Source organism: Scatophagus argus, chromosome 12, assembly GCF_020382885.2.
Source record: "Scatophagus argus isolate fScaArg1 chromosome 12, fScaArg1.pri, whole genome shotgun sequence".
In the NCBI taxonomy this organism is placed as follows: Eukaryota; Metazoa; Chordata; class Actinopteri; family Scatophagidae; genus Scatophagus; species Scatophagus argus.
This window is the reverse complement of record NC_058504.1, coordinates 17,294,414-17,316,388: the sequence shown is the minus strand read 5'-3', so window position 1 is coordinate 17,316,388 and position 21,975 is coordinate 17,294,414. Positions and strand designations below refer to the sequence as shown.

The window sequence follows — 21,975 nt, the reverse complement described above, 5'->3', positions numbered from 1 at the left end:
GTGAGAATGAAAGAGAGCAAGAATGTCCCGAAACAATATCAAACCATCGATCGTAGCAGTCACAAATTTTTGTCCTCCTCTGCCACATCTGTGCAAAGACATGTTTCATCAGCCATCAGAAAGCAACTAGGTAGTACAAGGTCAGCAGTGGAGGTGAAGATATTGCACACGCAAACTAACGTCAACAGCTCCATCGAAATGGCACATCGCAGGCGTCACACTGAAGAATAAAGTTCTTTTTTTTTGTCACATAAATGAACACTGTAAAAAATTCAAAAACACGCCCCGTTGACGGCTTCTTTATTGCAGCACATTTCCCTTCTTTTTTTTCAATATCGCTTTTCAAACATCTTTTTATTAAAAAAAAAAAAAAAATGTTGCGAGACTTGGTTCTGTAGTTTGTAAAGAGCGTTTTGAGAGTGCATTTTGGCAGTAAGTTAGTCTTTTTCAAGTTGGGCACGTCAACAGCCAAGAGAATAGATGGGCCAAACCAGACAACCATGAACTTCTGAGGTCATTAGAGTCTTGTGCTCTTCTTCTGCCCCACCCTGCCTATTCCTCGCCACCAGCACAGTCACGTGATGATCACATCCCAGAGGCACCCAGTCCCATGCTGGCGGTGTGGCTCATACAGGGCAGCGTCTGAACGGTCTTGGGGAAGTCGTGGGTGAGGATTCGTCCGTTCTCTCCACCGCTCCCGTTGCCACTCATCCTGGTCAGGGTGGAGCAGCGCATGGCGTCATTGATGGATTGCTGTCAGTAACAAACAGACTGCATTTAGTCCACACATAAGAGTTCAGTCTTACAAACATGCGTGCATTTTACCCTAATCAGAGGAGAAAAAGCTTATGCAAAAGTCAGAGCTAGCAGCTCACAGAATTATGTACTTTCAGTCTGCAGAGTGTTAGAACTTCTTCTGTCTTTATTACATTAAAATATGTGTTTATATCATTATGTGAGTGTTGTACTGGCACACCACGAAATTCAGGGGCTGAATGAGCTGATAGGGAGTCCTATGGTGCTAGTTTCTACCCTCTTTATCTGGCCTGAGTGGTGTTTGCGGGTGGTAAACCATGGTACTGGCTGTTGTGCATCAATGTCCTAATTTGTAACAGGAGGAGCAGAGCGAAGTGTGGGCGGTAAGACGGGAGCTGAGGCTTCACTCACTGGTTTAATAGCTCCATTCTACAGTCTAGCGTAATAAAAGCCACTGGGCTTGAAAGCTGACCTAATGATGTGTGGCGCACGCGTGTGTGTGTGTGTGTGTGTGTGTGTGTACATACATATATATGTGCCTCTTTGGTGTTTGCCTGCATCTTGTATTCTATAGCTGATTAAATGGGGCAAAGCGAATGTGATCTGGAGCAATCGGTGAGTGCTGCATGGGGACTGGAGATTTACTCTGGCCTCTAATTGGAATGGCGTTGTTATTTCTTTTAAGCCAAATAGCATAAAGACACCGCTGGACTAATAGGGTCCTCGACAATCTCATCAGCATACTGATCAGGTGTCTCTTCGTGGGCTGATTAAAACATAAGAGATTCATTCAGAAGAGCGCTCCTTGTCTTGACCGTGTCTTGCCTTCTTTCTTTGTTTTTTTTTTGTCTGTTTACATGAAGAGTAAATCAGCAAGGGGCTTTGATGTTAGAAGAATGAATCAAAGGTTGTTTGTTGTAAACTGACTCATGAAGAAGATGACAAACAGCTGAGAGATATCACATCTCCCAGACAGTTGTTATAAGAAACAAGTCATTACTTTCAGATTTGTCAATATAAAACAATTTGAGTTAGACTGTTCTAGGTTAAAGCAGTGATGGAACACATATTAGCCGCACCAGGCCTGCCTTATGGTATACATATAAAGGATGTTCACCACAATGGGCCCTGCATTTGCGGAAACAGTCAGCAAACAGAGAAGAAGGAGCAGGGGAGAGATTTGCTCAGAGCGACAGAGGTAGATAGATGTACCACTGTGATTCAAATTGCCTTTACACCTGTGCTGCAAAGTAAAAATTTCTTCATTTGTGGATGTGAGCTACGAGATTACCCTAATGACTGCAGTAATGGAATGGAACAAGGAAAGTGAAAGGAGTATTTTTGTAAACTGTGATGAAAAAGTGAAATGTTTAGTTAGCTACAAGGCTCAACAAATTTTAGTTTCTACCACTGACCACATTCTACCATTCTACAAGTGACTGATAAAAATGACATATTTATATCAACATAAAGTCATTATAATACAGTGTAAAATGTTGACTATTCTTAAAACTTGAAAAACAAACTAATGGTGGAACACGCCATACTACGCTAACAGCCTTAAAATACTAACATGGGGAAGATGACTTTTTGTTTTTTACAATATCAGCTATTTTGCCAGAAATGTAAACTTTAGGCCATCAACAAACAGGCATAAGGGCAATTTTAAAATCAAGTGATTCAACAACACTGCAGGAGATCAGTGATGTAAAGACTGAGCGGCAGAAGGAGAGAGAGGTACAGGAGAGCGTTTGCACTGCGGTGGAAGCCGTGAGAGGCCCTACTGTGATCACGATTAGATGGGCGGGGGGGTGAGGAGGCGGATGTCATCAGCATCATCATCATCATCATCATCATCATCATCATGGCTTGATCACAGCGTTTCCTACCCCGTGGCTGTGCTCTGCCCTTATATCTTAACAGTGTTGTTGGCGTACAGGCCGTAGCTCTGCAGCTCTGTGTAGGGGGCGCTAGCACCACTGTCTAAGGCTGAGCAGTGAAAGGCCTGAGCGGCTGAGGCGGCAGCGGCTCGCGCAGTGGACACCTTCATTCGGCGCGACTCAGTCCTGGACTTGTAGCAGAACTCCACCAGTGCCACCAGCATGGCCAGGCCCAGGCCGCCGATCAGGATGTAGAAGACTCCCGCCACATTGCTGAGGCTCAGAGCACTCGTCTTGTCCTGGAGGGGGTGAGGGAGTGCAGGGGCAGAGGCAAGTGGTGAGGAGCAATAGTGGCAATAAAACTCTAGATCGTTATACTTTAGCAAACTGAAGACACACACGCACACACTGACTCACACACCTACTAGTAGAGGAACATTAGTTTTACAAACAGGAAGTGCAAAGACTCAAATGCACTGGATGACACACAAAACACACACTCAAACCCCACACACACGCTTACATACGAGAACACAAACACATACGAGTGTGTAGATGAGTCTGACTACTTAGGCGTACAAAGAGACAAAGTACAGTTATGTCAAGTACATGTATAGTACAAGACAAGAAGACCAGACACACATACAGTGAGTAAACATTAACAATAAAAACAGATTTTAGAGGTCTGTCTCACAAAGCAGGATTACTGGATAACTTTGGATCGAACTGTGGATTTCTCAATTTCTCAATAATAATGCTAACGTCTGACTATGGAGAAAATATATCAACTATGAGGAAAAACTGTATGGACCTACAGGATCCAAGTCGGAAGAAAATACTGCATTCACCTTAAAATGGCAGGTACTAAAGAGCTACTCTGAGTTACTCTGGTACAATGACTTTGCATAATTACGCCATGGATAATTTATTTTGTGTGAAAGATCTGGAATAGTCAGTGTTCCCCCCTGGCTTTAAAACGCCTTTTAACAAAACAGTAAGGAGTTAGTGGGAAATGTCAGGCTAGGACTCAAAGCATGTTAGGACAGAGTTAGAAAATAGCATCACCTGTAGAGATGTGTCACATCATATCGGTCACAATAATACCGGCATCATTTTTAATATGTTTTTAAAAAAACAAAACATCAATATTGTGGTAATGGCAGGACAGTTCAACAGCTATTGTGAGTCCTAAACCAAAAATATTGACTAGTTTGTCATTTCCTCAAAAGTATCATTAATGTAGAAACACCCTGAAATACTGTGATACAGTATTATCCTGTCGGAGGGCACATTAAATTTATGACAGCACAGTCTGATACACACTAAAAGCCCTAATGATAGATCAAAACATCATCTAACATGAATAATGGGCTTCCATAGGAGTGCTCACTAAACATTTGGCACGCTTGCCATGTGTATTGATAAACATGATATTATAAATCATTTGTAGTAAAGCTAGTTTTCCTTTCTGGCTGTAAACCAGGGCTTCTCACAAAACAGTATCCAGTGGGAGGCTGGAAAAGCCATTAATAAAATCTACACTTGCATATTAATTGGACAGAAATTCTTTCAGTGCCTTGTTAAATGTAGACTCCTGTTCCATCAATGCAAGAACAGAGAATATGAGGCAACTTTATTATGAAACTGTCATCTGAATAAGACATATTCTGACTGCACTCTAATGGTGATCAGTGATCAAACGTTTTAATTTAGAAGAAGGAAGAACGTTTGCGACCTGAAAATTAGCTCCAAGTGATTTATTCAATCTGCATTTTGGTCAGAGGCTTTTAAGCCTTTTTTAATTTAACAAATCATACTTCTGCACTGCTCCTCGCTGCATCTACAGAAGCAACATGAATGAAACATTTCCATTGCATTTTTTCTGTTTCTTTCTTTTTCTTTTGGTTTATTTTTCATTTATTTTTTTCTTTATAATGGAAACAGATAAATCTATTTATTTGTGTACCTATTCCAGACTACTTAATATTAAAATATAACACACACATTGTTTGTATGCTTTTGGAATATTATTATTCTTTATCATATTGATTTAAAGCTTTTATTTGGGTGTCTTTCGCTTTTCTTTACCTCCAAATTTGTTGCTCTTAGTCTTGCTTGCTAGTTTTGACACCCAACTCTACTACGTTGGGTGTCATAGCTGTGTTGAAGTTAGTTGCTTACCAGTTATCCAGAATCACCGCTGTTGGATTAAATTAGTAAAATCAGATGTTAATTCAAAGAGAGGATGACTATTGAACTCACTTTGTGAGACAGGCCTCACATATTAAAAACAAACACATTTTTATGACTAATCTATGCCTATATTAACTACTAATTCAATCAAAATACTTTATACACATGACTGTTCTTTCAAATTATGTTTTGTGAGGCAAGAGGTACAGGTAAAGTGCATTAACACCCCACAACACATGCACTCATGCAGCAAGAGATGAAACAAGTCTTTAGTTTAATACTTGCCCATATTATAGGTCATTACTCTCTATTGCAGTGGCACATATTTACATTTATGCCTATTTGTAGTCTATCATGAAATGGAATCATTAAGACTTAAATCAGTCAACCTAAAGGGGTCCAACAGAACAATTGGGTCTTATGAGCATGTTATTTCATGTAAATTCATAAGGGGAATACCTATGGGAGATTAGAGCCACAGGGAAAGCTCTAGTTCTGTTAGGATGGTTTAAACTCTATTATACTTTCATTTGCATTTGAGCTTCCAGTTAACTCTGTATATCATCCCAAATGACATTCAGGCTTTTTTTAACCCAAAGGGCAAATTTGCCTTCTGTTTTAGTCAGTATTTTATTTAGATATATGCTGTCATTTAGAGTCATTATGTAAATACGGTTTTCATACCAGGCACATACACGTGTCAAACAATGTGCCGCAGAGGACTGACTGATTTCAGGTTTTGCAGGCTGTTCTCCAAACATGGACGACCCCAGGTGATTTCACAGGTCCACTCCAGTTGAATTTATGTGTATCCACTGGATATTTATTCACAGTGCTTCCTAGATTTGGTCCTAGCAGCTAATTTAAGAAATGTTTTAGAAGAAATATGCGTGTGTTTAAAAACTTTCTACTTAAAAATACAATTAAAACCCACCAATGGAAAAAATTACTAATGAAGTGTCTAGCCCTTCACACAGCTAATAGCTGTTTAGAGTAATAAGTTGGAGTTGTTTAGAGAGCTTGGGAGTTTATTAAGCAGATAAGAAAATAGCTGCATATATGAAGTATCACATATTCAGTTTATACATATCACTAAAATGTAAAAGAATAGCTTATTACTGTATGGTGAAGCTAAAGCCAGCAGCCAGGTATATTACTTACTGTTACTTGCTGTTTCCAAAATTAGTCCTTTAAAGTCAAGTTATGTTCCAAAACTATAAAATTTTAAGGAATACTGACCATAGTTTGAATATAAATATCTACTATATAGGAGGATTTAAAATTTCAGAGTCAACCACACTTAAGTATATATTGATATGAATGCACTGATGTACTTGACTGACCAATGGCTTTATTCTATTAAATCTCTCCTTAAATAGATCTCATTGTTTTGAGTCTTCAGCTACGTTGTGAGCTTAGAAAATGCTCTCAATTTGTTTGTAACATATTCCCTGGACACCGAGCCCATTGTGGCACATGGTTTGACACTCCTACACCAAAGTATCAGAATATGAGCAAGGGAAAGGAAGAAGAAAATCCTGACACTCGTAATGACAGGATCAGAAGACCAGCTGACATTTGCAGCTGATACAGAGGACAAGCACAGTGGCAGACTTAGTGTGACTGGGGATCGATCTAGCAGATTGACAGGGTTTGCATCCATGCATGCACACTGTACAGTGAGAGAGTTAGGGCAGGTTAAGGGCCAGAATGCAATGGTTCGAAGGGTCCATCCGCCTTATGTCATCATCTGTCATCCTCGCATCTGTCTGTGTTTCTTTTCTGACTCTTTCCCATTGGGCGAGTTACAAATTGCTTTCAGAGTGATTCATATTCAATATACAGTATAAACTCAAGGTTATCATCACATTTGATCTGTATGCATGAGGCTGTGTGTGTTTGAGGGTTTGGACAGTCTATTTTAAGAGGATTTATCCCACCTTTTGGTAACTGTAGTCACTGTATGTATAGCAAACTGTTGTAACAAATAATCCACCACACAATATAGTTGTACACGCTGGTCAAGCACATTAAACCTCTGACAACACAAGCTCATCAGTGAGAAAGAAACAGACCCCAGCGTAACACCAGAGTACTGGCCCAAATATAAGACAAAGAGTACTTATGAGAGTACGCTACAATAGACTAGCTTGTTTTAATACTACTGTGCAAGCTCTTTTATTATGCTCACAAAGTAAACATCTGCCAATGATGGCCAAGGCCACATTCCTTCCTTCAACCCAATTTAAGTAAGACTATGTTTTGAAAGAAACAACAAAAAAAAAATAAATAAATAAATAAAAAAATCACATTTGTACAGGCTCACTTTAACCTTTGTAAGTTTCCTGCTGCCGCATGTTAATATTACGGCAGGAATAGAAATATATAGGACAGACATTTGCCAGGTGGTGTCCTTTTTGAACACAGCTAGCCCAGAAAGACAAATAGACAGAAAGACAGAAAAACAAATGCAATCATTTTAACACACTTCCATTTAAGGCTGAAGCCAGTGTAATCTAATCAAACTATCTGTTGTAGTAGACTGACACAGTGACTTTCCATAATGTTCACTGAATTAATCAGCTAATCCCCAACCGTAGTTTACTGCGTTTTTCATAAATAACTAAATTATAATGTTTTTGTTTATTGTTTTCTTTTGGAATCCTTTACTGCATCTTTATTTTAAATATATTTAAAATATGTTAAACAGAGTTTAACACATTTAGTATTTCTCATCATTAAAACCTTGTGTGCTGAAAAATGGGGTATTGTCTTATGTTTGGGCCAATACAACAATACTGCCAGGGCCACATGAGGAATATTGCTCAGTGTAATGAAGGCTGAGGGCTGGATTTGGGGCTGGTCTAGGATCAGGGCAGGGTTGTGCTAGGAGATGCGGTGAGGTGACAGGTTTGGGTTGCAGACTAACCTTTCTTCCGGAGTCCTTGCTGCCACACTCCCCTTTATCGTACCACCATTTGTTTTTCAGTTTGTCTAAGACGGCTTGCTCATTGAGTTTCAACACCGCTAGGTTTACTGGGATTCTTCCAACCATAAGGAAATAACATAAATAACATATTATACCATGTTATTTTATGTTATTCATTCAGAAACACAGAGCAGCAAATGCATACACACGTTAATGCTCGAGCTTGTTTATAGGTCAAAAAATTAAATAAAATAAAGAACTTAGCACACGCACCACACACGCACACACACACACATATATATAGCATAAACATCATCAGAAACATCAGAGTCAAAGTGATATGCATTAATACTCCATCTAGCTTGGTTGGCTTGCTCCCTAAGGCAGTAGATGTGTATTACTATATCACTTTGGGTAACCGGCACACTGCTTACCCTCACTTATGCAACACAAACGCTTCGACTATATCTTTTGTAACAAGTAAATGGCCAAAGCTAACAAATAAAACTGGACAAATTCCAAAGCCACTACATGGATATATATGATCTTAAAATATCACACATTGATCAATTTCAAATCATCATTGCTCTTTTTGTTTCAGCAGGGGATATGATACAAAATTTACCCCTCTGTGGTTTTCAAATCCATTCACCGCAGGCCAAATAATCACCCTGACTTGGCATCTGTCCTTTGCCCTTTACCACACCACAGAGAGAGCATGCTTAAGTGTTGCTAAAATGGCAGTGCAGCGTGGGTCTGCCGGTTACCTCCCTTCCCACACACCCCCCCACTCCACACACACACTCCAGTGGTGGTGGGTTACCCGCAGGGTTTATCAAACTGGCTCTGACCTTGGAGTCCCCGCCCCCGCTGCCGCACTCTCCCTTGTCGTACCACCACTTGTTTTTCAATTTGTCCAAGAGGCCCTGCTCGTTCAGTTTTAACACTGCCAGGTTTACTGGGTTTCTTGAAAATAATATGAAATGATAGCCATTAGGAGACACTCTATGGGACAGATATAAAGCGATTGGTCGCATGGTGGTGGTGATTATGACAACATTGACTTACGATTAGAAACTCCTGCGTATAACTACTGATATGAAGCAGGAGTACTGGCTTTAGATGCACATGTTAGTTGTATATCTGCAATGGGCTGAATATGCTGAGCGCCCATATAGTCGCAGAGTCAGGTTTTACCAAGCAGGGGCCTGAGAAAGAGGCAGAGCAGACACTATAAATGGAGATGCCTTGCATGCGGAAGTCTGTCTACAAAAGGTAATTTCCTTTCAGTCTCACCAGCATAGAGATTGCTATGGTAACTAACTTATCGATATTCAACCCATAACAGTATCCTGGTGAATAGTCTGTGCTGATTAATTCACAACTATGAACAGAGACAACTGCAGTCAAAGGCTCTGAGTTTTAACTGTCAGTCTCACTTCAGGTTTATTTCCTAAAGAGGCTGAGAGGAAACCATGTGACCAAATATAGATTCATGTCCATGAACCTATATGAGCCATGTCATCCAAAGCATCTCCCAAAGGTTTGCTCTCTCTCTCTCTGATGAGCGTGTGTGTGTATTTCCTATAGCTGACTGGCTGAGAACAACAACTCTCTCCATCTACAAATCACAGAAAGGCAGAAACTGCAACCAGAATTTACATAAAAGAAGTCAAGATTATAGCCTTTGTCACTTTGTCTTTTCCCCCAAATCAGTGTCAATTCTTCTGTGCGATACCGATTTTGTTTGCTATTCTGCCTTTCTCACCAGCAGAGGAGAAGAGTCTTTATCCCCAACCGGAAGTGCACAACACAGCTGTAGGGAACACATGTATCCTGAGAGCTGGTAAAACCTCTGAATTCTTTCTTAGCCTTAGTGGACTCAGACAGAAAGAAAGAAGTCAAAGTGTGTTGACATGGATGATCCAGAGACCTGCAGGTCATTGTTAGTTTGGTCAGTTGGTTTGAGGCAAGCAGATGACAGGGAGGTGACTGTACTCTGTGTGAGGTGGGATGGGTTAAATAGTGAGGCAGGCATGGGGATAGTTAGACATCATATATGTAAGAAATGAAGCAGAGAGCACATTATATACAAAACATTTCACAGAATGATCACAAAGTGTAGTGTGAAGACAAGCAGCCGGTACACCCTGCAAAGTAAAGAGTTATGTCATCATAGTATTTTTGTTTTTCAAAGAGCTGCTTTCAATTGGACCTGCGCTGTACAGTTTCAGGTTCAATTTACAGTAAAGTTAAGAAGTTATGTTTTAGTTACAGCCTCATGTTAACTTGAATAAGAATCATTCCAGAGAGTTTCACAAAGCAAGGAAATATTTTACATTTTGAGAGCAGATCTATACTTGGCAGATACCCCAAGTTTAGGTATCAAATTTGGAATGGAGAAAGAAAAATTCTAATTGGAGCAAAATGAATAGCAATCAGTAATCTGTGCAAATTGATGCATTAACAACGCACTGCAGGTATGATTGAACTCCACTCTTTGAATTCACTGGGTATTCATTCATGTCTGATTGCAGGTGAGCAGCAAAATTAGAATTTCTGCTTCAGCCATAAAAATATCTGAATCATTGAAAACTACCATCCTTTAATACAACAATTCCAGTCATGAATGTTTTTTATCTGTTGAATCAACTCAGTGTTAGACATGTGTGAACAGCAACAAGGAAAGAGCATAAATCACACAAAGAGAGAGAGAGAGAGTGAGAGAGAGAGAGAGAGAGAGAGAGAGATGTGGCCATCCTCTGCAGTTCAACACTGTATCCAATGCAATGCTACACTGTAGGTTTGGATCAATCTGACTACATGACTTGGGAGCAGATTATTTTTTAACACTTGTCATGTCAATAATACAGCACTCACTTGTTGTATGTAATTTACTCTAATTTTCTATGGAATTTAAGTGGAGCTTTTGACTAAGAAAAATGCAGCATTTCTTTTCAGCATATTCTGACTTTTGGCTGTCAACCAAGGTGGAACCCTGAATGAATCCTCAGCGACTCCGAATGAAATCTCCCCATATGGCCCCTTTCATTAAAATGAATGAGGCCTATTAGAGATAGATTAAAAGCTTCAGATGCCACCAGCTCTTGCACTCTCTCTGCAGATGCAAGGGGAAGTGAATGGGAAGTTTCTCAAGGTGTTAAACATGATGTGCTCTTGGACAATGATGGCAGAAAAGTACATCCAGTAGAAATAATCATTCATTATATCAGTTATCACATTATCTGCAGGTATTCAAGGTGTGAGCCCTGGCATAAGTGGAAAAGTAGCCACACGGGTTTGATCCTTTAAGTTATAATCCGGCTTCAAGGGCCTTGTTGGTTTGTGAGAGCACATTTACATTTTATGTGTGTTTCTGGGCATCTGAGTAGATGCTTCAGTTTCAAAGAGACCGCATGAGAATAGCCACCAGAAATGCTCATGAAGCAGGTTTAGAATGCAATTAGCCGGCAGCAGGAAGTGTTGCTTGAAGAGAATGGGAAATTTCATAGTCCTACTTCACACTTCTGCAAGTGCTCACAAGTCAGTTACGAATAGGCTAGCTGCATACAAACATATGCAGGCAGAAACAAAAATAGACTTCAGTCATGAAAATGAGTATAATGAAGTTGTAAATGTCTTTGTGAGAATGTGCAAACTATGAGCAAAAGGAGGAAAATGTCTGATGAAATACTGTAAAAGTAAAGCCATGCCGTCTATGTCTAATTAGGATACATTCAAACTACACTGAACAGAATACTAATACTGATATGCGTCAGTATTTTATGATAAAAAAGACACACGAATGGATCAAAACGCATGGAATTTCACAAAAAAGAAGAAACTAATTCAAGTTCATACATGAGCAAATGTTGCAGGAACTGAGCTTGATGGACAAATCAAAAGGTGACAGATGATGCTCATGCACAAGCTCCAATAAAAGTGCATTAGCAGAGGTTTACCTGAGAGGGGACCCTTTGGGAGTAGCGATCCCATAACCTTTAGAGTCCAGGTTTCCTCCCACCTTCATAGTATCACACGGTTTCCTCTGCTCGATGTACTCATTCATGGTAGACTCCAGCAGGTAGGCGTACTTGCCTTTGGACTTCCTGACTCTCATTACACCCTCGTCCGTGGTCTTGACAAACACAGACGGGTCAGCGGCCTTCATGTAGGACCACATCTTCTCAAACACAGCGATCTTAGACCTCTGACAGTCCGAATTGTTAACAAGAGAAAGAAAGAGACAGTGTCAGTGTGTGAATACTTTTTGATTTTTATACTGTAAGATGCCATAGAAAGTTTAAAATTGTAAATTCTTTCATGAAAATAAAATCTTATTGTAATTTTTCAGTAGCAGCCATTTAATGTATTAATCTTTAGTAGTTCTCTGTCTATATGGCAGTTTTTATTTTAAGTGGTAGAGTCTGCATTTCCTGCGTTGGATGCAAATGATGCACACACGCAATCCAGTGTGACTGTTCATAATGTATCTCACTGATATCAGCCTCACTACTGTTCACTCTCCCAACACTGTAGCAGGGCGGTATTAAGCTACTGGTAATGCAAACCCAACATTAACTGATCCTCCTCCTGTTGCTAAAAGCATCCAACTGGTGAAACACTGGATTGTTCTTTTAAATAAGCAAATGTTCCAATCTTGGTCTCTCACCCGGAAGAATTCTTTGGTGGAACCAGCATCCAGTGTTCCATAGGCGATCTCTGTCTGCTTGGCCAAATCCTCAGCACTCTCTATAGGAGACACCATCCTCTCCACTGTCAGGAAGGCAGCCAAGTTGGCAGTATAGGATGAGATGATGATGAGGGTGAAGAACCACCAGACACCCCCAACAATGCGACCAGACAGAGAGCTAAAAGAAAATAAATAAATAAATAACAGTGGCGGGTAATTTACCTGGTCAAAAATACTATACTGTATATAAAAGAACCAGTACGTTGTCATGTTTGTGTGTATCTTCAATCATTGACATTCGACTGCATGTTTTATTTATACAAACAGAAACAATTAAAAAGCATCATGGTGTCCTGGAAAATAAATAGCATCGTTTTGTTTCATCCTGGCCAATTTTGCCTGAGATCAACAACACTAATCTAATAAACTTGTGATGTTAACACCATCCAAATGACCTACATTGCATCACACTCCCTCTACACTCACACTTTTCATTCCACTATGCTTGGAGGACAGCTTAGCCCAATGTGCTAAGGAAAGATAACCAGTTCCACAAAGGCCCACTCAGCTTCCTGCCTGCCAAATTAATCTCACTTTAAGAAAGTTGCCAATATGTTTCATGGAAGCACGGATATTAATTGTTGGGGATTAATAGAGAGAGAACACTTACCCACTCCTCGAATTGCACTTTAAAAAAAATACAACAAAACATAACTGGATGATTGGCGAGCAAAATCCCCGGCTGTACTATCTCCCTCTCTCTCTCTGTAAGTCTCTTCAACTCAAGAGAAGCTAGCTTGAATGGCAACAGCAGAAATCATGTTCCCTTACATACTGGGTCCCCGACAAGCGCGGAGGCACAGAGCAGCAGAGCTTATGCAATGAAAATGACACAAATCTGAAACAAAAAAGGCTTTCATGATTCACCTTTGTGCCGTCAAGCCAAATGGAGCGTGAACATGAAGGCAAGATTAAGTATGGAAAAAAAAAAAAGAAAAAAAAAAAGCGGAAGCTAAAACATAATCATTTAAGATGCTTTTCAGATGACGGGTGGATGATGAAAGAGCAGCCGAGGAGCGAGTGGAGAGTAAACACAGAAAGGATGCCGAGCCTTTGAAAATCAGTTGGGGGAATGTTGAGCTGTCTGCAGGGTGTATGTGTGTGTGTGTGTGTGTGTGTGTGTGTGTGTGTGCGTGTGTTTGACTTGTTCACTGATCACTGTTCAAAAAGGGTGTGGGTAAGGTTAAGCTTTTTCTGAGCAGTGAGAAAAGCAACATGCTCTTCTAAATACCCCTGTGCATATTTATTTAGCATGCAATTCACAACCAAGTGCTTGATTCTCATGCGTCAAAACGCTCCATTTTAGCTCTGTACAGTTACACAACACAAAAAAAATTCCACCAATAATTACAGCTTCACAATATGTCCGCCCCCAGACCTTCTTCAAGTAAAATTCATAAGGACAGAGAACGCTCATGCGTAAACATAGCCTAAAATAAATCTACCAATTAGGCACCAGCAGCACCTACCAGCACCCAATCAAATTAAGGTCACTGATCTTAATTGGTAAAACAGAATTGTGCTTTTAGAAATGTCAAATAAACTACATATAAAAATATCATCCAATAGATTAATTCCACATAAAAGAGCAATCAATTTTCTTAGGCCTACAAAAAAGTAGCAGTTAAGTAGTTAAATTTAATAATATACTGAAAACAGTTATTGTTAGTGTAGGTTATAAAGACTAAATTGCAACTAAAATGGCAAGGCTATGCTAATTATTTGATTAATGAATTAATTAAAGTTTGTCTACTTTTGTTAGACAGAAATTCCGGTGGTAGATTATGATTTAAAACACAAGGTGACATCTTCAGATTACTTGTTTTGCCTGACCAGCAGCCCAAAACATGCAAATTTACGTGTTATTAGTCAGTGAATTTTTGGCATTTTTGCTTTGAAACAAAACAAAAATTGATTGAATCACTGACAGATTATCAAAACAGTCTATTAATTTTATTATGAGGAAAAATATCCACTTTATCAAGCACAAGGGGGTACAACAACAGAAGAAAAACAATCACTCATCAGCATCACAACACGACAGAAGGGCTAATTGAGACCTTTTGGCTCAAGCACAATTTACCAGTCCTGATTGCTTCTCGTCTTTTCTGAGTCATTTCAAAAATTGTTTGGACCTGAAAGAAGTCTGAGGACCAAAATGTTGACATCAAAGTACAAGTGTTATGATCACCTTAAAAAGCTTATGTTCAGTTATGATCATCTTTTGGAGTGCAAGAACTTACTGAAATTGTTAGCTCTGCAATAACTATAATCAAATCCATAATAGATTACTGTTTGAAATGCTTCTCATTTACTTCTAAGTCCTCCTATTTGGAATGAAAACAGGAACAGTGTGACTAAGTCCTAAACTGAGATTTGGGGAAAAAGTGTGCTCTGTTGGGTTGAAACAGCAATACTAGTGAGAGATAAAGAGAGGGTGTGTGTGTGTGTGTGTGTGTGACAGAGAGAGGGGGGATGGCTGAGATGAAAAGTAAAAAAGATAGAACCACCAGAGGCTGACAAACTCCTTCGCTTTGACTGCTGCTGGCCTCCAGAGATGGCAGCAAACAGATGTCTAATCCTTCTCCTTCAATTATCGTTTTTTGTCTTTCCCTCGCTCTATCTTCTCTTCCTCTCCTTTCTTTTTCCTTTCCCCTGCATCCACCCTACATGTCCGTTGTGCTCCCTGCCTGTCTCCTCATATTTTTGGAGGGGGTACGACAGGGGCTTGTTTGGGCCAAGACAACAATGGCCGACAGCACACCTTGGCACTGACACTGACGCATTCAAGTATGCAAGCACACACACTCAGACACAAACATCCATACTTTTCCATCCCCAGGACAATGAGTGAGAGTGTGTGAGTTTGTCTGTGCAAGTGAACAAACAGGTCACCAATTGCTGTGTGTGCATGTGTTGAGTGTGTGTGTGTGTGTGTGAGAGAGAGAGATGTTTGTAAGGGTGTGTGGGTGTGTGTTGGTTCTCCTGCAGCAGTCCTCTTCCCCAGTCGAGCAGAGCGACTGGCAAACACAGACCTGTTTGTCTCTGTTTGTTTCCCTTTGAACTTGTTTCCTTTGAGCCTCCTTTCCGCTGATCATACATTATTGCACAGCAGTCAACCTCAGTGCCTCAGTAAAACATTAACTAAGCTGTCTTATTACAGTAAGGGGAATCTTCCAAGTAGCGCTTGTTCAATTCAATAGTCTTGTTAAGGCAATGATTAATCAATTATTCACTCTGCATCTTTTATTCAATTACCAAGAACCGTAATAGTAAAGGGAGCAGCAGAAGCACGGGCTCAACAGCGGTGATGTATAAGGGAATGCAGTGCAACTGTGTGTGCGTGGCACTGGAGTCCCCAACCCAGCCTATATGGTGGAATGACTCTCGATATCGTAATTTTTTTTCAAGGAACATCCGATAGGAACAAAGGAACAACAACTGCAGGTGCTTTAATTTGCCAGTTAAAGCTACGTTGAATCTATCAGCATAAAACCTTAAAGTAGGTTTAGCATTTGCAGTTTGAATGCAGTGCCAAATCTGTTTATCAAATGTGAACATTTTCACATCCCTTATTGAATCCCATTTATGGAGTTCAGACAAGAGAAAACTACATATTTAAGATGTAGAACTCAAAGACAGTCTAATCTAATCTAAGAAATGTTGAACCTTGCTCTTTGTTGCAAAGAGAGAGAGAAATCAAAACCTCAGAACTTAAACCTGCATTGGCTAATTTTTTGGGTAGGTGCAGGTCTTTTTTTTGCTGAAAACTTTGGGTTACTTGTGTGACCCTGTTTCTCTGACTAACATGCGTGAGGTGGGGGGGGGGGGGGGGGGGGGGGGTTGTTTCCAATAGTTACTCATCGAAACAAGAGCTATGAAAGAAAACAGCCGCTGCTGTGTCTGGAAAGGGAGTTGATGGGAACAGAGAGACCAAAACAATAAGCTGCACACCGAAAAACAAAAACAATGAGCTGAAAGACACTGAGAGAAATGAACATGTGCACCCTTGAGTGCCCACACATAACAGAGACTAAAATTCCTTCAGATGCATATGTTTGGCAGTTGCTATGATGGACAGCAAAATGAACTGGACCATCTCTCTCTCCCTTTCAGATCCACATCTTCACCCTTTGCTATATGATCTCCACCCACTGCTCCCATAAAATCTGCTGTAGCACTAAACTCTCATTAGAATTCCCCTGACTGGCCTCTTCTATTCGATATGGTAATTAGAAATGACTAATGACTTTAGCAAGTGTAAAAAATGAGCCAGTAATGGCCACATTACAATGGATTAGGAATTACAGAGGTTTAAATGAGAAAGAAAATGATCTCTAATTATGGTGTGATTCTAAGACAAATCAGGGATGGAAAAGGAGTTTTCTGCTACACTGCTTTTTTTTTTTTACTTCATAAAAATGAGCAAGACAGCTGTGTGTTTTTAATGACTGGGCACATTCACTCCCGATATGTCTGGACGGACAAGAGTGAGAGTGACAGTAGCCAGTAAAGTGGAGCCTGCACACAAAAAGGCATCCACAGAAGCTGGAAAACCTACAGATAGAGCAAAGAGGTATGTACATGCACACACACATACATTCAATGTAATAAGTGTAAGAGTCTAGTGGACTGTTGGCTGTGGTGAACTGCAGGAAATGTCCTTCGCAACCGCAGCTACAAAAACACCAGAACTGTTTTCGTATCATGACCACATCAGAGTGCATCCCCTAATCAATAAGACCACAGAAGATAAAGTAAGACTGTGTGTGTGTGTGCGTATCGTTATGTGGCCTCACACAAAGACCTTCTCTGGAGGTTCAGCTAAATCAGGAAACACATTTGATGGTGTATTTCTGGACACATCAGTCACTTTTTCTAAAATATAATGACAATCAAGTCAAGGATTCTTCCAGCAGTCATGTCTGGGGGTATTTAATTTAATTTAATTCTGAACATTAATGTTTATCAACAAAACCTTAATTTTTGTATTTATATTTTGCTCATACATCTCAGCTGTGTTCAGCTGCTTTAATAGCTTATGTCACAGGGTTTTGCTAATTACTATTTCCTCAGCCATGCCTCAGCTGCTTGTAAACGGTACGAGTTTATTAAAGTTTTATTGAGCTCTTGATTCCCTATAGCTTCCTAAGCACAATACCGCCTGTTAAAAACATGCACACTAATGTGACCATGTCAGGATAATTAACCAGAATGAAGTATTTATAAATGTGATTACCTTTTTATGTAATTCTGCAGCCATATAGGTCACTGTGGGGTTTCCGAAACCACACGCAAAAGGGCAATTTTGGGTCTCTGCTGTGGCTTCAAAACTGAGCTAAGCTTGGAGCAGACATGTCAAATTGGTTTGATATGCACCATATAATGCGTTTAGTGCACACCTGAAAGCACACAGAAAGCAACAGACATTTTGAATTTGCACTTATCTGACGCTTAAGGTGTATTCGTACCTTTCCCCCTCTTCATTCTGTCTCTCTCTCTCTCTCTCTCTCTCTGACTTGATATTGCTAAATGAAGCTCTGCAGGGATGAGAATGTGTTATGGCTAATATTGTTGCAAAATGGAGGGTTTACTTCTGGTTTTGTTTGCTTGGTTCCTTCTGCTTTTGTTTTGATAGGCTCACGATTGCTAGATTGCATATTTTCCGTGAGCTTTCATCTTCAAGGCCAAAATAGCATGCAAGCTTTTCACAGGGAGCAAAAAAATAATGATTTATTAAAACATCTCTTTCTCTCCCCCTCACTCACCCTGTAAAGGTCAGTATTACCATGCCACTGAGTTGAAAAAAGAACATTATGATAATGTTGTTACCAGCCTGCAGCGACCACACCAAAAGCTGGTTATTACATGTATTCAAGTATGCTATGAAGTAGTTTAGTGTGTGTTTGTTTCATTAAGAAGCAGCTGAGTTAAGCGGCTGTTTTACAACATATAGTGCGTTTGAGTGGTGCAGCATGATAGCACAACAACTGAGCTCCCAGCACTTTCGAGTGTTGCTGCATCGATACAGATATTTTTGTAATCATGGTATGTGTGGCTGTACACGGGCTTCACTGAATGATATCATGGATGCTGTCTTAGCCTGATGTAACCTGAGATAAGTCAGTGCTGGTGAGCTGTGAGAGCACTTGCTACGCGCCCACACACATACGCACAGCCTCTTAGTCATTCCAGCTCGAAAACAGAAATCCAAACACAGATACATCACAACTGCTCACTGAAAATCAACACGCATATGCATCGACTTATAGCGTATGAAAACTTGCTGTATGATAACGCAAAGAGATGACATGTGTGCGCACTCACACAGTTTCTTAGATCAGAGACGCTTGATGTGAACCTGCATGCACTGACAGAAAAGTCTTTGTCTCTTTAAGGTTGCCATGGTAGCACACTCTGCGCTCTAAACAGTACAGCTGAGATGAGAGAGACTTTAGTCACCTCAGTCCTCCTCCTCCTCTCACTCTCTGTTTTTCTCTCTATAAGGGCAACCACCCCTATAGTAGGACAGAATTGCCATTACAGTGTGAAAGCTCTCATTAGGGCTTCTTTCCGCTTACAGGCTGGCACACACATCGTGACTGATAAGCCTCTAAGCATCACAATGCACATCATTCCAGTCAAACTATTGGCAATGTGTACTTTGGCCCAGGTAGATTTCCCATGTGGCCTCGGACCCGGTGTATAATTCATGGCTCCAGAAAAGACATTCACATGCCGTCGCAACTAGCTTATAACAAAGCTCTCTCTGCTGCTGGAACATATGTGTGCCTCAGTGTTTTTGTGTTTTATATGTAGATTTGAGTATACACCACTGAGGGGATGGTGTCTTTGTCTGTGTACAAAGTATGGTACCCCAGCAAGATCCTCTAGGGATGGATGTGTGTGTGTGTGTGTGTGTGTGTGTGTGTGTGTGTCTTCAGTTTCTGTTAGTGAGTACACATGCATGTATGATCAAAAGCTGCCTTCATGCAATTTCCAGATAAATAAAACATAAGCAGTACCATGACCTAAACTGTCTCTTTCTGAATAAATTATTCGTTCCTAGTCTTCCCCAACTGCAGCTCACTAACACCACTATTATATAACTCAGCAACAATCTAATTTGTTGCTGTTAATGATAATAATGACAACAGTAATGCAAAGCATTATGTAAGTGATCTCTTTTCTGTGCAAGATCAATAATTCCTTTTAACATAAATATCTACTTGGCTCCTCCACGAGGGCTTGATTAGCAACCCAACAGCCACTTATTTTAGATCATACAACATACAAGACAACATTACACTTCTGATTTTATTACGTACGTAATACAGGGTTTGGCCGCAAGTCTTACAAGACAACATGCATGATTTTGCACATTTTAGCTCATTGACTATTACATAGAGTAAACTGTAACAAAACAACACAAAAGAAATTTAGATTTCACACTATTCAGACAGTGGTTTTCATTCCCTTTGAGTACACCATGAAAATCAAGTTGAAGTGATTTGAAAACTTGGCTGAGATAGATGCTCTCCAACAGTGAACATTTTGTTGTCTTTTCTTCTTTGTCAAGTTCCACTGCCACCCTGAGCTACTGCGATTGCGAGCAGGGACCATTTTAAAAGCTCTACATGGTGTTGTGTTCAAGGACACTCTGACATCTACTTTTAATTTTAAAACAGCCTCTGTTCACAATAGTATTATTACAAGTGAGTCTAAAAATATTTTTTAAAAATATACATATTTTCATACATACAAAAATATGTATATTTTGGAAGGTAGTCAACAGGAACACACTGTGCAAAGAATATGTGCGTATCACCACTGGTATAGTTCTTTAATCGCTCAGTGTGTAATCTTTGCCGGCAGAGGTCTTTCAATCAAAACAAAGCCAAACAAAACATGTAAATTGCATGGAATCATGGGAGTTGTTGTCTTAATTGTTAAACAACCACCATTCCAATAAAAATCTGACATGGATGAAACATTCATGAACGAGGTAATGTTTTGTTTTCATTACCTTTAGTCATGTTCAAAAACTTGACTGTCTGACTACCTCACAATAAAAGTATGTTAGCTAGGAAGGTAGTTAGCTTGATCTACTAACGACTGCAGCTTATATGAATCAAACATACTTTTTCAACACATGGAAAAATCCCTGACAGGCTTGTGATGGCTGGTTACAATTGCTAAAATATGACTAGACAGTTGCTGTTCAAGACTTAAGTCTTATGAGAAATAAATAACTTAATGTGGTGTGTACATGGAGGCTACAGTGTTTGCCCTCTCCTGTTTAGAGTTTAGAGGAAAACAAAGCATTATTTCATGACAAAAAAGAGAAATACTGACCCTCCCTGGATTACTACAATACGTGGCATACTCGATCCATTATTGAATTATTCTGACTGCCAGGGTGAGAAACTGTTCATGTGGCGAGCAGAGTGTGAGTGGCAGAGCTGATTTATTTCAGTCTGCAATTATGTAACAGGAGCAACACAGGTGCTGAGAAGAGAAGACCACTGCACGAGGCCATCAGACACACACACACACACACACGAACATCTCAAAAAACATTCACCGGAGGAACATTATGTAGCCACGCCCTTTTACTCAAGTTCTTTTCCTACCAAAAGCTCCCACCCGGCAAGCTTTTTATGGAAATGAGAGACAAGGACAAATGCAAGGTCAAGGCCAATGCTGTTCCTGCTTAATGTATTTACTGCTGAGTTTCATACTTTCTTTCTTCTTACTTTCTTCCATGAAATGTTGGTGCACTTTGGAAGTAAAATTCATCACTTGCAAAGTTCAATAACATTCAAACTTAGATTGACACCACCTTTTGTTTTGCAGTAGATTTTGGATATAATCAGCATTACTCATTCGGATCCCAGAAGTTCTGTGAAGCAACTACTGTACAACTTAGCAAAGCCACACAAAAGCACCTATTGTTATCAATGTGTAAAAACGGTTCAAATCACACCCCCACAGCACGTCATTTTCTGTATACGGGTGTTCGGCACAGGCCAGGCAGGTAAGCCAGGTGAAACAGTAAGCAATCAGTGAAGCTATGAGGCACACTGCTGGAAGAGCGGGATATCTACAAAGAACGGGAGAGAGGAGCAGATGAGAGGACAGGGAGATTGAAAAGGGGGGACAGGAGGAAATAAATGGGTGGATGGATGGATGGATGAATGAAGTGGTGTGTGTGTGAGTGTGTGTTGGGGGAGGGGGCGGGGGCATTCTCAGAGTCCACCTGTCTGCAGAGATAAACACAGGGAGGACCCAACAGCACGGACTGGGGCTTATGGGAGGGCCTGACTGACAGTGCTGACATTTAGAAAGAGCACAGTAAACAAGGTCTCACAGAGAATAAGTAGCAGGGGAGCAGCTAATGGCCACACACACACACACACACACACACGTAAGTACTATTGATGCACAGCAATATATGTACACTA

General features: G+C 40.2%; 1 protein-coding gene across 6 annotated transcripts in view; it reads right to left on the bottom strand.

Annotated features, from left to right (window-relative positions):
- Nucleotides 1-376: 376 nt before the first annotated feature.
- gria1a (glutamate receptor, ionotropic, AMPA 1a) overlaps nt 377-21,975 on the bottom strand; it is a 63,987-nt gene continuing 42,388 nt past the window's right edge. The window contains exons 12-16 of one of the 6 annotated variants that reach the window (XM_046406207.1): nt 12,431-12,629; nt 11,721-11,968; nt 7,759-7,873; nt 2,801-2,935; nt 377-753 (exon numbers count right to left, since the gene is read on the bottom strand). In XM_046406207.1, the coding sequence (XP_046262163.1) occupies nt 586-753; nt 2,801-2,935; nt 7,759-7,873; nt 11,721-11,968; nt 12,431-12,629 (865 nt within the window). In that variant the 3' untranslated portion in view covers nt 377-585. Of the gene's footprint in view, nt 754-2,540; nt 2,936-7,758; nt 7,874-8,609; nt 8,725-11,720; nt 11,969-12,430; nt 12,630-21,975 lie in introns of those variants that run through there. The other 5 variants (XM_046406206.1, XR_006844890.1, XR_006844889.1 and 2 more) reach the window with 5 other exon arrangements.